A 16,943-nucleotide genomic window follows, 5' to 3' on the forward strand; every position below is an offset into this window, starting at 1 on the left:
TTAGTTTGTTTTCCCGCCGCCAGTGGCGCTGTACATATTTTTATAAAATGGCGCTAAAGCACTTGTGAGGGAGTTCCGAGAATGTAAACAAGTTTGTGCAGGTTAAAGTCACTTAATTAGTGTTTGGGTAATTCGTATTAGCAGTTTTTGTAAGTTTAAACATATATTTATTTTTAATAATATTATATTTGATTAATAATAATGTAATTGTGAATTTACATTTTTTTTTTAAATTAATTTTTGTATGAATTTGATAAGTATAAAAAATTATATAAAGCCAATTGGTGTTATTTTGTCAGAAACTGACAATCAAAATAATAAAATTAAAGTTAGTAGTAAAGAAATAATTTTTTTAACAAACAAATTTGTTTCAAAAAATTGCATTTTTTATTTTTTAAAATTTCTACATGTCAATTTTTTTTTATAATTTATTTAATGAGAAAAAAAATTGACATCTAGAAATTTAAAAAAATTAAAAATGCAATTTTTTTAAAATAATTTTTTATAATAAATTTAATTGTTAAATAAAATTAAAAATTGGTCAGGTGACAGCTAATTTTAATGTCATTCAATTTTCGGAGATAATAATTTATTTTAAAAATCTTTTTAACAAACAAATTATGAGAACAAAAAATTGACATTTAGAAAATTAAAAAAGTAAAAAATGCAATTTTTTAGAAACAATTTTTCAGAGCAAATTTATTTATTAAAAAAAAAATTGAAAAAATATAATTTCAAGTTTTTTTACAAATGAAATTTTAAAAAATTTTTTGTAGTGACTTTTTCAATAAAAAAATTTTTTTTTAATTTTTAAATGTCGGCTAACTTAATTGTCAATTAATTTTTATATATATGTTATGTATTTATTAGATAATCATTTATTGCTTGTAAAAATAATTTAAATAAATCAGCTGTTGTCTGTGAATAATTTTAAAAATCAAAATTTAGGTCAAAAAAATGGACCGACGAAAAATAAAATCACGAGGGTTGCATCGGAATGTAAACATTCGAGACACTCAATCTTCTACAGCGTCGATAGAAGAAGTCAATGATGCATTTGCTAGTGGTAATCTATCACAAAAATCACAACGTACGTCAAACACGGAATTACTAAGAGCGTCACAGCGTAGCTCTAACACTAGTCTACTCAGACAACAATCAAACTTAATTGTACCATCAACTTCGGGTACTAATAAAAGACGTGAGTCTGAACCAAACCTCGATATCATTGACGAGTCTCCTGACAGCTCCGCCAAAGAAAATGAAGTATCAGATATTTTTTCTTCCCCTCGAGCCAAGCGAATCCGAGTTTCAGGTAAATAATTTATTAATTATAAACTTGAGTGACTTTTAATGCTTAATTTTTTACAGAATCTCCGAGCCCAGTTAAAAAAGCTCCTGAAAAAGAAGCGAGAGACCCTAGAGTCAGTCGCAAGCCTACAGGATTCATCCCACGGAATCGTCCTCAAACAACAAATGTCTTGAGTCAATTTTTCAGTCACATTGGAATCGTGTCAAATGAAAACGACACTCATTATATTTTAGGTAATTATTTAGTAAGCTATTCAATTAAAAAATTTAAATACTCACTAATAACTTTCAGAAAGCGATCCATTGCTCACGGTTAAAAAAATACAGCAAGCGTTACTTTCCGGTGATTATTCCAAGGAAACTGTTTTAAAAGAGTTCGACAATTATCTGTCGGAAGATCTTGGACAAGACAATAAATGTTTGAATCTAACAACGATAAATTCTTCTGATAGCCGTCAAATGGATTCATTTAAAAGTTCTTCGATTATAAAAATTTTTTTACAAGTTCCCGCTATACAGAGTAGCATTTTAAATAGTCTGCTGACGAAATTAAATGAGACTATTGTAGCTGCGTAAGTAGATAAATAATAATATTTCACTCAAAAAAATTTTTTTTCACTCTAACTAACTTAAAAATGTTTATAACATTTATATCTAAAAAAAGTGAATGAAAAAAAAAATTTTTTTTAACACTTTTGGCTCTAAGACAAAAAAATTTTTAAGCCAAAAGGGCGTATTATTTTTTTTTTAATCATAATTAATTATTAGCCTTAAAAAAAAAAAAAAAAGTTTTAACACTGGTAAGAATAATGACTCTTCTCCTTATTTTATTTAAAAAAAATATAGATTTAAATTTAAAAAAAAAAAAAATCAAAATTTTTATTCCAGATTTAAAAATTAGCCTTTAGTAATTTAAAAAAAAAATGAATAATTATTTAATTTAGAGATTCGCCAGACAGTGTACCATGGGCTTATCAATTACTCCAGCAGCTGCGTTTCCTTGAAGTAGTAAACGACCCCGAAGCATTGACACTGAAACTCGAAGAGTTATTAGAAACTAGTCCGATATGGTTTCAGCGTGAATTAATTACATTTATCCCGGACATCGTTACCGACACCCAGCATCAAATGATAACAGAAATACTCTGCAAGCTGATGGAAGCCCAGCGAGAATTAACTAACGTAATTTTAGATTGCATAAGTAACTTATCGTTGGGAAAAGAATTTTTGGAAGAGCTCCGCGAAACCATGCTGACGTTACTGGGTCGTAATTGTCACATTGATCAGATGGCAGCGATAATTAAGTTTACTCTAGAGGACTGCCCATCAATCGATGTCTGCCAAACAGTATTGCGTAACTTAAGAGTGCTCGAGCTCCAGCCACTAGACGGAGAGAACTCTGAGGAGTATTATTCAAACCAAACTATCATTGTAAGCGCGCTGAGGATGGTAATAGTTCTCAGTAAAGAAATGGCCAATGCAGCGATAAACGTAGTCGCTTCAACAAGCCCCAACAAGCAAGCCAAGCCTTTCGATCTAATTATTCTGCTGCTTCTGTACGAAGGAACGGTAAAGAAAAAAAAAGCCGAGGCTATACTCAAGCAGCACATCAAGACTGCCTTCTACCGTTCGAGTCTGCTTAATGACTTCTACTCCGGCTATCAAGAAGTCGTTAAAGATCTTCAGTCAGCGGCTTTGAATATGGCGAGTAATTTGTTAAAATCCGAGGACGGTGTGCTGATAGACTTCACCACCGATTGGTTTCGCCATCAGTTTCTCATTCACGGCGAGCTGATTCACAAGCAGCGAGAAATTGTTGAAAAATTAATCGTACTGATGGGTAATAATGATCAGACTGCCAAGAATGCTCTTGCAATTTTGTGCAAAATGACTAAGAACAGAGACGAGCGTCGGTATTTGCAAGCTCACTGTCATTATCTGAGAATTTTGCTTGAGAAGATGGAAAAACTTGACCTCAAAGAAGTCACTATGCTCAATGATTTATTACACGCACTTTGCGCTAGCTCCAGTACAATTACTGATACTCTGAGAGATGACCTGTTTATTTTATTGCAGAAACAATTATCTTGTCACGATGGAATTGTTAAATCTAAAGGAGTCGCGGGAGGTGTGATGGCTATCAAACATCTTGCGACCAGCGAGGAAGAGCTCAAAATGGCTGTGGATATTTTTAAAAAAATCATAAGTGGCGTTAAAGAGTGCCCAAGATCACGTGGATTTTTTTATGACACTTTGGGCAGTATCATAGCACAGAATGATGACATAAAAGTGGAGTTTTTGAATGAAATCATCAAGTTGATTGAAGACGAGTTTTTTAACGTCTACATAACAGACAGTTACGACGGCCCGCTGAAGCCTACCTTCAGATTGAATGCTTCAAATGATTTGCAGGGACTTCTCGTTAAATTTGGTCCGGGGAAGTACGAAGGAATTGCACCAGCTCTGCTGAGATTAATGAAAATTTGTAATCAGCGTATTGGCGATGAAAGATTGAAGATCAGCGAGTTCTTTAACTGCGCAGTGCTAATGCCCGCGGATCTAGATCTTCCGGATGCACAGACAATAGATCTTGTATTTCATTGTATTAATTGGTTCCGTGAATTAATAAATTCTTGTGTGACCGAGCGAAATCCGCTTTTACAGCGGCTAATTTCTAAGCGACTCGCTAATGTAATGCAGTTGCAAGGAGAGCTAGCGACTTTGCTGTCGTTGGCTGATGCGCGTTATCAAGCCCCGCCGTGTTACTTTCATTCGTTTCCGCTGCCCTCGTTTAATAAGGTTGAGAAAAAGAGCGGCAAGAAGGGAAAAAAAGGAACCGAAGACAAAGACAAAGACAAAAGCGTCGCGGAGAAAACTTTGCCTGAATGGGAATCCTGGGAAATGGGGTCACTACTCAGCACTAAAAATCCCATGTACTTTAGACGATTAGATGCGGAAATTTTGTATCTACTTGATGTCACTATACCTGTTCAAATGTCACAAACTAATGTTGATAATGTTTCGACCGGACAGGTTTGCTTTATTATTAAAGAGTTACTTGCCAGTTTTAATGAAGATAATGTCACTGAAAAATGTATGAAAGATTTGATTAGTCAGCTGTCAAAAATTTGTATCAAGTTGTCTGATTTTGTTGATAAATTGAGAATTGAAGAGAGTAGTCAGCATAATTATGCATTTAGACTGATTTTAAGTCTTCTTACTGCTATTTTTAATTGGAAAGGATTTAATAATCCAGCGCATCATGAATTATTGAGAGGTAATTATTAAGCGGGTATTTTAATCTAGAAGCATGAATTTCAGGTAATTTTTTTAAGTGCCGTAAAAAATACCGTAGATTGAACTACGGAAAAGTTGAAAAAAATTTTTTCACAAAATGACGAATGTCAAAAAAAAAAAACATTTTTTTTTTTTTACTTTTTCGAATTTTTTAAAAATAGTAAAAATTGAAATTTTGGGATGACCGTAATTCCAGCCATAGCGATATTACTCTAAATTAATAATCTTTTTTAATTTTTTAAAATTAAAAAAAATTTTTTTACTCGTAAAAATATTGATTGCTTTTTATTTACGGTACTTTAAAAAAATTACCTGAAATTCAAGCTTTAAGACTAAAATACCCTTTTGAAAAAAAAAAAATTTTTTTTTTATTTTTGATTATTATATTTATGTAAATTTTTAGAGGGACTTAGAACACTTGCTGGCCAATTAGATGAATCAAATTTAACTCTTCGATCTGCTAGAGAATTAGTTGCTGAATCTTACAAATATTTCGAGTCACTAGCTGACGTTGCTACGCAAATTTCGATAGCTTCTGAGCTTGTTGACACTTGTAAAGCTTTAATGAAACACTCGACAACTTTTAGCCGAGAAAAGAAAGACAAACAAGGTATTTTATTTTTTATTAAAAAATTATAAAAAATTTTTTTAAGTCTAAAAATAAATTTTTAATCGCAGCGAAAATGGCGTACGGATTTTTGTGCCTGGAATGGCCCAATGATCGACAGACTGGTCCGCTGTTTAGATCGTCGGTGTCGAGACTGCTGAAAAACTGGCTTGAACATGAGCCAAATCCTTTAGAGACAGTATCATCGGTCTTGGAATGGCTGCCTGAGGAAGCTAATTCTTTAGAGAAGCCCCAGGATAAGTTGGCAAGACTACCGACAATTATGCGCTCGAATTTGCATAATTTGTACCAAAAACTGTACGAAGCGTTTTTAAAAGGAACTAAGCTTGCCTTACAGCCTGCGATGACGTGAGTTAAAATTAAAATTGGATATTAGACTTGATAAGAAGTAATAAAGCGTAATAATAAAAATTTTAATTTTAGTGACGCTCAAAAATTGAAAGTCTGGAAGGAAGTAGCTCTCAATTTATCGCGTCTGGTAGCGATTTGTAAAAAGGTTTCCACTAAAAGTATGTTGATGGCTTACTTAAGATGTACACCAGCCCTCTTGAAGATTTTCCTTGAGTCAGCAATTCCCACTTTCGAGCACTGCTTGCGAAATCATGCCGATGAAGTTACATCAACAATTAAAATGGTCCAAGGAGGGACTAGATATTTGAATGCAATTTGCTGTCACAGTACTGAACAAAAAGACATAGCTTTATCCAAATTAATTCCGAATGCCAAAACTATTTTGGAGAAAATGGTGTACTCTGTTAAAGGAATGCTAGTGTTTAATAATACCAGCGGTGCTTTTTGGATGGGTAATCTTCTTAATAAGAATCTTGATGGTCAAGCAATATTATCTCAGGTAATTTTGCTTTATTAAATAATGACTTTTGTTAAATTGAACTGTACTTTATTAAATATTGACGATTTTGAAGATATAAGCTCATTTCGATATTCAACTCATCGAGACCTTTCATTTGAGTACCCACTTGCATTTTTGATATATTTTTCATATATTTATATATATAATATATATATAAATATATAAAATATATGAAAAATTGATGTGGGTACTCAAATGAAAGGTCTCGATGAGTTGAACATCGGGATGAGCTTGTATCTTTAAAAATGTTAATTAAAATGTCATTCAAATAAATAAAAAATTTTAGGGATCTGTTTCAACTGATGAGAGACAAACCTCAGTAACTGATTCATCAGTTCAAAGCGATGATGATGTTTTATCGGATATTTTGGACGATGATCAAGATGAAGATAATGACAACTTAAATATCGGTGATGGCGATGAATAAATAGTATTAAAAAACAAAATCAAATTACAAAAATTACAAAGTTAATCATAATGTTTTTTATATAAGTAAATAAAAATGTTTCTTTTAAAATTTTTAAAATCAATTAGCTTCTTTCCAAGCAGAAAAATCTACGCCCTCTATATCATCACATAGAGTTATGGGATTCCCATTTCTAGCCGATTGCATAACTAGCGGCTGAATTTCATCAATGTCATCCGAGCAATCGCAGATTAATTTCGCCAGAGAAGATTTTCGTAGTTGGACAAGTTGATCTGCAAAGTAAAAATTAAACAGTAATGTTATTCTTATACATGGTTCATAATATAATTAGTCCTTGAAAATAAAATTAATAAAAATTAACCTCTAGAAAACGGATAAGGCGACTGCGAAGATTCGTACCAAAAACGATCACCGGCCTGGAGCCTCTGGAACTGCTGGCTAATGAGACAGGTGAAAGTAGGACCAACTAATCCATCGGACGTTTTGACCTCAGCAAGCGCGCCAGTGTACAAATCAACGTCATCAACGTCTTCGTAGAGCAAGGGTAACTGTTCGAAGCTGTCGGAGTCGACGATTCCTCTGAGTTGAAGAAAATTCCTAGGCCGGACCAGCCCGCAGTACTCCCTCCAAGCGGTGTACCCGGGCAGACCATGGTCTCTTCCTCGCTGGATGTTAAGAGAGACCAGATCCAAGCCACAAGGCACAAACGGTAGATGATGGACAGCACTTGGATTAGATGAATTGTCCTCGGAGTTCGACAGCGGGTCTTCGAAGAGGTGTCTCGTCAGCTGCGACGTAACGTGCGTTGAAGTTTTCTGTATGAAGTTCATCGTTGCAGAAATAATCGCGCTCTTGACCCCGCTGGCTCCGTACAAGCTGTAAGGATTGAAGAGGATTTTGTGGAGCTGGATGTAATCCGCAGTTCCTTTCTCAGCGTCTGTAATCTTCATCAACCCCGGAAGAAGAGTATGAGCGAAGCGAAACGCCGCGGAAGCAAAATTATTAGCAATCGCTGGATCACCATCTCCTTCTCCAGAAGATTCGCGGTAATTATTTGACTCCAAAGGAACAAGCTTGCGTTTGCGAGCTTCGCTTTTGCCGATAATCACAGGAACGAATTCTCGGTAAGTAATGTACTGCATCTGAGCGCCAATGATCCTCCGGCTTTCTTGGTAAAGCCTCTCGTCGTCCCAGTGGGGATTGACCTTCTGCAACTCGGAGGCTACGAAATTGTGCTGCCTCGCCCAGAGCAAGTGCATGGTTGTCAGGTGTAAGTTTTCATTAGCCCTCGCGTCTCCGGATAAGAAACAATACCTGCCACGCTTGTTCTCAACTTCTCTGTTGCAGCCGTCGTTGAAGTCCCCGCTCTGAGGCAGCAGAGTCCTGCCGTTGGCGAGTCTGTACATTTTTAACTGGCCGGCTTTGAAGGATCTCAGAGAATCCGCGAGGGATTTATCCGAGCCGTAAATCATCGAGCCGTCGATGAAGGCCGAGACTTGGGTCAGCTGCTGGCGAGGACCCAGTTTGCACTGCATAGCTGGGGCAGATCTTACGAACTCGATGCACTTGGAGCCAGCCACGTCGTACACGGGATCTCCCGGGCCTACGAACACGGGAAAACATTCTGGGTGTTCCAGATTGTCTGGAGAACAACAGGAGAGTGAACTGCCATTTGTACCCTGGCTCAGAGCTGTCGCAGTGATGTCGTGGTCTAAAAATTGCCCGAAAACTGCCAGCATCACGGTAAATCCAGGATTTGAACTGGAAACTGGTCTGTGAGCCAGCAAGCTTATTTTCCTAGCCGAAGGCAATGCTTTTCCGGACTTAGCAACTCGTGGAGCTTCAATTCCGTCCGCGTAGTCTGGTGGAAGGCTTCTTGAGAATGGAGTAAACGCTGCGCCACGATTCTCCGGGTGGTTGCAAGTTCCGTCGTAAGTTCTGTAATTACTCGTCTCGTGACATCTTGAAACAAAGTACTCGCTGCAGTTGCTGCCACTTGGAGCCCAATTCCCGTCGAAATAAATGTCTCGGGACGTTATGTCTATGTCTTTTCTTATAGAATGGAAATATCTGGTTGCTCCTAATTCTCCGACTCCAGCCAGCGCCAGCTTTCCCGCGAATAAACTTGTCTTCACGGCGTTCTGGTGACGAGTGTTCGGAGATACTTCGTCCACAGGGTGAAATGTTGCGCGTGAGTCCAAGTAGTGGCGATGGTTTATTGCACGTTGGCCTGCTTCGATCACTTCTGATAGTTCTTTGTCACTCAGATCGTGGTACGAAGGGATCAAATTTGGTGACATTGAGAGTTTTAAGGAAAATGTTCCGTTTTTTTGGGATATTTCTTCGTTGTAATGGATTTCGTTGAATGAATAACTCACTACTGCTACTAGAATCATTATTAACACCAATCTGTAAATAATTTAAGCAATTTTAGTGATATTTCAACCAATTAATCAGATGATTGAAGATATTTAGATAATATTTTTTATATTTTTATAAATAAAATTTTGCTTTATTAAATAATAACTTTTGTTGAATTGCAATGTATTTTCTTAAATATTTGCATTTTGAAAGATATAAGCTCATCCCGATGTTACACTCATCAAGAGCTTTCATTTGAGTACCTACATGCATTTTTGATATATTTTTTATATATAAATATATATAATATATATAAATATATAAAATATATGAAAAAATTGATGTGGGTACTCAAACGAAAGGTCTCGATGAGTGTAATGACGGGATGAGCTTATATCTTAAAAAAATGTCAATAGTTCACAAGATACAAGGTCATTTCTTAATTATGTATCTGGAGATAGAGATTTTTTGAATGCAACCTAAATACTTAGAATAAATTGATTATCGGTGAGAATAATATGAAACCTTGAAAAGGCACAAATTCAAATCAAGACCTTTGTAATAACACTAAATTTCACTTAAAAAAAAACCGATTTTATCATTTGACTATCCTAGACATAAATTTTTTCATATTCTCTTAATAATATAGATTTATAACTTAAAAATATGTTGATGAATTTAATTTATACAGTGCAATTTATACCATATTGATTACTTTTGATTTATTTGAAACTTTTCTATCTTTTTTTACTCCATTAAAAATCTTTCTGAGATAAAAAAAAAATTTTTTCAAAAGTTTTAGCGAAATTTTACTAAATTTACGGATAAATATAAATATATAAAAAAATTATCAATTTGTCTTCAATTAAAATTTCAAGTACTTACAGTATAATAGCACACAAACAAAATTGAAACTGTCGAAATCTATTAGCTTGATTTCTTATCACTCTTCTGCATTTATGATAAGCTGATTCATTAGAATGAGTTAAAAATGTTGTTTCACTCGCTGACATATTAATAAAATAATTTTAACTTATTAATTACAAGAGTTGATGCTTTCGCGTTGATTCCTCCCGAGTAACTGGAGGACAAAAGACCGAGGGTCGTAAAACCAGTCCCTTTCTTTTTTTTAATTTTATTTTTCTATGTACACAGTAAAATTAATCCTTTTTATCATAAATTAACTCTAAAGCTTCTAAAAAAAAAAAAAAAAAAAAAATATTAATAGTTAAAAATTAATGAATATATATTTTAAATATTTATTAACAATAAATAAATGTTTAACATGAGAATTGTGAAACATTGCGGTTTCACGCGAGAACAAGCATTAAGAAATAAGATCTGATCTTATTACAAGTATATATCCGATTTTTTTGTTATATTATAAAAATCTAAACTTGATTTATTGATATATATATCTATATAGAATTAAATATGTGTGAGTATGAGATGCATAAGTGCCAGGACAAAAAAAGTCGAGTAACTTGAGCCGAGGGGCTTCCCACTAAGGTTTCACTTCATTAACTTACCTATCTAATATTCAGCAAATGTAAATTACAAAAATAAAATCAATATAATTATTTAGCGTAGTTTGGAAGTGATTACTCAGTACAACAATATAATTTGTAATTTTTTTCAGCGCGAAGTTCCAGCCATTGTTCCTGGTTGGGAACATACATTTCAGCAGGCATTCTTTCTAAGCCCAATGACTCTGGAGATCCGTCTGATGATCTTGTAGCTGAATATAAATATTAAAAAGGCTAGATAACCGCAAACAAAATAACTGAACGAAAAAATTACTAGGGACAAAATATCCAGATCATGAAAGCTTATAATTAATTTCTCAAAACAATTTTTAAATTTATAAGCTCAAAAATAATATTACAATCAATCATGTAATAATATAATTGTAAATAATAAAATTGCAAACTGTATAACAAAAAATATTAGAGATTTTGATTCTAAAATTTATGAATAAAACCTATTTATGATAAGATATTAATTCTACATATGATTCAAAAAGAGATCAACACATGAGCTTTTTATCGTTCTAGAAAATCAAACGCGCTTTTATCAAAATATTTATTTATCGACAATTTAATTAAATAATTTATAAAATAACTGAACGACAAAATATTATAATAAAAATATTTTCGTATAAAGACACAAAAAATTTATGAAGAAATGGTTACTATAGCAATGGTTAAATATTAATGAGTAAAATTCGTAAAAATATTGATTAGGGACCATTCATTAATTACGTAAGGATATTAAGAGAAAGGGGGATTAAGAAAATCTCTACATGTTATTATGTTGGGGTAAGGGGAGTAAAATTCTTTCTCACGTAATATTTCGTGAATCAAAATTTAATATTTAAAAATCTAATTCCATTTTGGATTCCAAATAGTTATTTTTAATTTTAAAGTGTACAGTCGAATTTTTATTTTATTAAAAAAAAAAAAATAATTTATTATAATTTCATATAATTAAAATTAATATTAGATAAAAGCGCGTTTGATTTTCTAGTACGATGAAAAGCTCATGTATTGGTCTATTTTTGAATAAACACAAACAAAATTCATGAAAAAAGGGCACATCAAAATAACAAGCTTAATTATTGATCTCTTTTCGAATCATATATAGAATTAATATCATAAATAAATTTTAGAATCAAAATCTCTAATATTTTTTTGTTATACAGTTTGCAATTATATTATTACATGATTGATTGTAATATTATTTTTGAGCTTATAAATTTAAAAATTGTTTTGAGAAATTAATTATGAGCTTTCATGATCTGGATATTTTATCGTGTGGATATTTTTTCGATGGTTTTTTTGTTACAGCGCCCATTGAATTTAATTTTTTAAAAATAACTTACGAATTTTCTTATGCATAGCGATAGCTTCACCAGGATGACGAAGAAGAAGTCGCCCAACACCTTCGCAACGCCTAAGAACTTCATTCTTCAGCAACTGATCTTTGACATTCTGGCTGATTATCGAGCAGTTAGATACCCATTGCGTGACATAAGCAAAGTCTGACAGCAATTGATAAGCACCGATCTCGCTAAATTTTACACGGTGAAGATATATGTAATCAAGCCAGGCTTCGCACATTATTTTCAGCACCATGTTCGATATATCTTCGTCCTCTACTACTTCCAAAACTGGCAAAAGCACTCGCTCTAGATAGACCTGGACGTATGGGCTGGGATTTATGTTCGAGACAATGCTGGTTCTTCTCCAGATATTCGATATCGGGAAACACATGTGCAAGTTTGCGAGACTTATCACTCTGCAAATTTTCGCCAGAGTGCTGATGCATTTTGATGATGATTCCTGAAATTATTCAATTTTGTTGGTCAATTATTAATTATTACTCGAGTGTAAGCACAATAAAAAATTTTGCGTCAATGCGTCAAAAAATTTTGTTAAAAATTTTTATGTTAAATATTTAACACTTTTTTGTATTAATTTAACACAATAAATTTTAAATTTACACATAAAAGTGTTAAACATTTAACATAAAAATTTTTTGACGCAAAAAATAAAAATTTTTTACTGTATGGTTTAATTTAAATTACTTTGAGTAATAAATAATTAGCGTTGACTTCGGAGACTATTTTAGCTCTCATGAGAGTACACACGTAAACTTGAACGCTAATGTCATCAGTAGCCAAGGCCGCAGTATGATCAGCGAGTTTCAGGTACGAGAGTTGATCGATGCAGTGGTTAAGATCTCCTTTCACCAGGAGGAAAAAACTCTCCAGGTCCCAGGTGTGGGCTATTAATTTAGATTCATGGCTAGCCCAAAGTCTCATTGTGTGGATAGAGTGATCTAGTCTGTGCAGGATGATTATTTGTTCGGAAAGTGGCAATTCCATCAAAGGAGCTCCGATCGCCCACTCTCCGCTGACTTCACATTCATTGCTTAAGTTTACCAGCAATTGAAATACTTGGGCAAACATTTGGCCAGTATCTGTTCCCTGGAATTAGAGAATTAAAAAAATTATTTTATTTCTTCATAGCAGCTGATTTAATGTCAAACATTATACATGTCCACGAAGTACAATTAGGGAAAAAAATAATTAATCTAATTGTAAAATTTATAGATAATAATTATAGTTTTTGTCTCCTGATGATATTTTCAACGATATAAGCTCATCCTGACGTTACACTTATCGAGACCTTTCATTTGAATAGCCACATGATTTTTTTAATATATTATATATATATATATATATATATTTGATATTCCTTATATTTGTGATATATATATAAAATATATCAAAAAAATCGCGTGGGTATTCAAATGAAAGATTTCGATGAGTGTAACTTCAGGATGAGTTTATATTGTTAAAAATATCATTGGTAGACAAAATACAACGTCATTTCTTTATTATTCACATTTTATTCGATATAAACTTATCCTGATGTTATTTGTGAAAATTACTAAAAATTATCAGTGGAAATTTTTTAAAGAATTTTTTTTTTTTTTATTGTGATTAGATTTAAAAAATGAACAGTTGTCAGCTTTCTTCAGCATCATTAAATTTTATGTCATACCTCTGATGAACAAGGTCTTGAAGCACATTCAAAAGAAGCGATGTAAGCTAATCTGAAGAGTTCATCCCAACAAGTTGCTGTTACGTGACATCCTAGAGTTTCACATAAGTTATCCAATGTTGGTCGTATACTAATTGGAACTAACATATAATATTCATCCCATTAAAATTTATTAACTCGATTTTTAAAACTATTTAATTAATTTTACTATCCATAATAATAATGACATTGAAATTAGAAGATACTTGACAATTTTTTTGTTTTTCTTGAAAAATCAACTATTTATAGAAAGTTTTCTCTAAAAATAAGTCAAATATTGTATTTTTTTAGAGCTAAATATGGAATTTTTTAAATAAATTTTTCTTATGATAATTAATTTTTTTTAAATAATTCTAAAAATTATCACATGTCTTTTAATTTCAGTATCATAAATAAAAACTAACCATTAGAAGGGGTGAGTAAAAATGAATGTAACCAATCTTTAAGATAATGAGCACCATGATTATGTCTAGTAGCCAATCCTTCTGGTGACCACCACAAAATAACGTGATCAAGAATTTCAGATATCGCTGCCCAAGATACTTGACAATAATAATCAGAAAGTCTGGCGAGGATACTGCTTCTTACTTTAACTATTTCACCTAAAAAGTAAGTAATAACATAAACAAAAAATAATGACATTGAAGTTAATTGATATCAGAATTTTTTTACAATTTTACAGCAATGAAAGATGAAAATTAAATCAAATTAGCCGACATCTGAAAAATTTTATAATTTATTTGATTAGAAATCTTTGTTAGTACAAAAATTAGTGGAAATTTTTTAAAGAATTTTATTATTGTAATGAAATTGTTATAAAAATTGACAGCTGTCAGTTAACTTCAATATCATAAAAATAAAATTATCAGACAACTGACAATTGTTAAAATTTTTTTTATTGATAAATTTATTACAAAAAAAATTAAAAGAAAAAATTGCACGTGTAAAAAATTTGAAAAACTGTGCGTGCAATTTTTAGAAAATATTTTTTAATTGCTAATGCAATTAATAAAAAAAAAAATCGTTCACTGTTGGCTAATTTTAGTTTCATTCAGCATCATCAATAATAATTCTATCCTTACATAAGAATACATCAGAGTGTGAAGTTAGTCAATAGTCGAAAATCGTAAAAAAATGTAACCTGATTCCTTATTGGTTGAAATTATGGCGCGCGCGCAGCGCGCTATTCAAATTTCTAGTTTACTAGAAATTTGAATTGCGCGCCTAAACTTTAACCAATAAGGAATCAGTTTCCATTTTTTTGCGAGTTTCGACCTTTGACTAACTTCAAGACATTTATGTATTTTAATTTAAAGGATTAAAAACTTAAGAATAATTTACCCTGATTATTATATCTGAAGCTATCAGCCTGGAAGAGTAAAGGAGCGATATCTTTAGCCGTATGTATAATTTTTTTAATTTTAACTTTTTGATTGTCGACTAAAATCTGAAAATTTTCTATATGAGCGTTACTGTATTTTCTTCTAGCGGAAGAATTAATCGCCGAGCCTGGAGGAGTTATGTGCTTTGTAAGAGCGCGATAAATTTCAACGCTCGAGTTCTCGGACATTTCCATGTCTCCAGATGCTGAAGAGTTGCACTTTTCTTGGTTGTTTGGTTGATAGATCGCTAGTAAACAATCTATCAGCTCGTAGCAGTATTCTTCAGCTTTGTTTCGAGCTAAAATTTGCAGGACTCGCAACACTGATAAAGGCTTCAGTGATTCTAACATTGACGGACAGTCATTTGAGAAGATATTTATTGATGAGTCTGTTATCTTGTAATCGAGGTTCAAAGCGTCGATGTAAATTTTTATTAATCTGTAATAATTTATAAATTTATTATTATTTATATTCTAGATTGCAAAAAAGGTAAGAAGTTTTTTTTTTAAATTACCTTAAAAATTTTAAAGCTAACACGTCACTTTCAAAGTCTAATGTTTCATTGACAAAATGATGGATAAATTTAGCGACTGTGTTTAGTAAGCGCTTCATTATTGAAGATAAATGTTCGATTTTATAATTATATACTGTTAAATTAGTCGTTAGAATTTTTTTTGTCGAGTTAATTTCTTTGTAAGTTTTTATTATTGTTTCCAATTGAGCTAGCATTGAATCACTGAGTGTCTAAAAATAATTTACCAATTGTTAATTGATAAATATTGTTGAAATGATACTAAAGCTAGCAAATATTTATCAATTTTTTGAAAAATAAATTAAGTAAAGTAAAAAATCCAATTATTGACACTTGCAATTTTATTTTAATTAAAAAATAAAAGCAAACTCCAATAAATTAATAAATACAAGTTGTGAATTATAAATTTTTAAATAGTTGGGTTTTTTTTTTAAATTCCCGCCAAGAAAATTGAAAATTTTCAAAAGTTGGGAAGTTATTGGTTTGAATTGCGGTTAACCAGTCATATCGACAAAATTCTAGAAAATTTAAAATAAAAAATTATTAAAAATATTTATGAAAATAAATTTACCAGATGTTTAATAATTTTTAGAATTTTTTTTAACAAATAAATTATGGCAAAAAAAAATTGACATTTAAAAATTTTTAAAAATTAAAAATGTAATTTTTTAAAAATAATTTTTTGGAACTAATTTTTTTGTTAAGTTAAATTTAAAAATTCTCTACACGGAAAGAACAAGATGACACTGGATATCATCCCAGATTATACTCAGTGAAATCTGTAGTAAAAAAAGAAAATTCAGATAGTAGCTAGTATAATCCAGATTATACTGCGTGATATCTGGATTATACTCATTATAATTTTTAGAATTCTTTTTTTAACAAATTAATTATGGCAAAAAAAATTATTAAAAAAAAAAATTTCATTTGTAAAACTCTTAAAAAACGATAAGTACAATTTAAAAAAAAATTTTTTTAGTTTCAATTTAAAATATAAAAAATGTTGACTAACTTTTATTGTTAAATTAGCAAACACTTGACTATTTTTTAATTTTTTTTGAAAAATAAACTAGGTCTAAAAATTATTTTAAAAAAATCTCATTTATAATTTTTTAGAGCTTCTAAAGATAGAATTTTTTTAAAATAAATTTTTCTTGCTGTAATTTATTTGTTAAAAAAATTCTAAAAATTATCACATGTCTTTTAATTTCAGTATCATATTCTAATTTTCCTGTATTTCTAATACCTCTTGATCGCAAGCGATAGTACACTGTTGTATCTGTTCGACAATCAATCCCATTTCTCGAGCTAATTTTCTCGTCGAATAATTAAAATGAACAATGTCTTTAAACCATGATTCTAATTTAGTATCAGGAAATGGTAACCACTTTGTTATATTAACACGATAACAATTACTTTCCATTATAATATGTAAAATAAAAATTATTACTTGTAGACTAAATTTACTGTTGCCATAGCAACACTTTTATTTACTCTTCACAATATAAGTGAGTGCTAAAGTTTAAT

The 16,943-nt window shown here is 31.5% G+C and overlaps 3 protein-coding genes across 3 annotated transcripts; 1 reads left to right on the forward strand and 2 right to left on the reverse strand.

Moving 5' to 3' along the window:
- Positions 1-13: 13 nt before the first annotated feature.
- Fancd2 lies at positions 14-6,633 on the forward strand. The gene is made up of 9 exons (XM_074244258.1): positions 14-149; positions 949-1,315; positions 1,372-1,545; positions 1,604-1,883; positions 2,256-4,588; positions 5,012-5,218; positions 5,287-5,584; positions 5,660-6,086; positions 6,394-6,633. Exons 2-9 carry the CDS (start codon positions 958-960, stop codon positions 6,532-6,534), a joined length of 4,218 nt encoding a protein of 1,405 aa, XP_074100359.1. The 5' UTR covers positions 14-149; positions 949-957; the 3' UTR covers positions 6,535-6,633.
- LOC141528291 (salivary peroxidase/catechol oxidase) lies at positions 6,634-10,471 on the reverse strand. Its single transcript, XM_074244263.1, has 3 exons — positions 9,781-10,471; positions 6,896-8,943; positions 6,634-6,806 (listed from the first exon to the last, which is right to left on the reverse strand). The coding sequence occupies exons 1-3, from the start codon at positions 9,906-9,908 to the stop codon at positions 6,634-6,636; spliced, it is 2,349 nt and encodes a 782-aa protein (XP_074100364.1). The 5' UTR covers positions 9,909-10,471.
- A 22-nt stretch (positions 10,472-10,493) lies between these two features.
- LOC141528296 (uncharacterized) lies at positions 10,494-16,937 on the reverse strand. The gene is made up of 8 exons (XM_074244268.1): positions 16,663-16,937; positions 15,399-15,628; positions 14,844-15,322; positions 13,907-14,095; positions 13,464-13,603; positions 12,482-12,883; positions 11,777-12,236; positions 10,494-10,633 (listed from the first exon to the last, which is right to left on the reverse strand). Exons 1-8 carry the CDS (start codon positions 16,837-16,839, stop codon positions 10,497-10,499), a joined length of 2,214 nt encoding a protein of 737 aa, XP_074100369.1. The 5' UTR covers positions 16,840-16,937; the 3' UTR covers positions 10,494-10,496.
- Between the last annotated feature and the right edge of the window lie 6 nt (positions 16,938-16,943).

The sequence above is a fragment of the Cotesia typhae genome, unplaced genomic scaffold, assembly GCF_013202065.1.
Source record: "Cotesia typhae breed Kobodo isofemale line unplaced genomic scaffold, CoteBio_Ctyphae contig_43, whole genome shotgun sequence".
Lineage (NCBI taxonomy): Eukaryota > Metazoa > Arthropoda > Insecta > Hymenoptera > Braconidae > Cotesia > Cotesia typhae.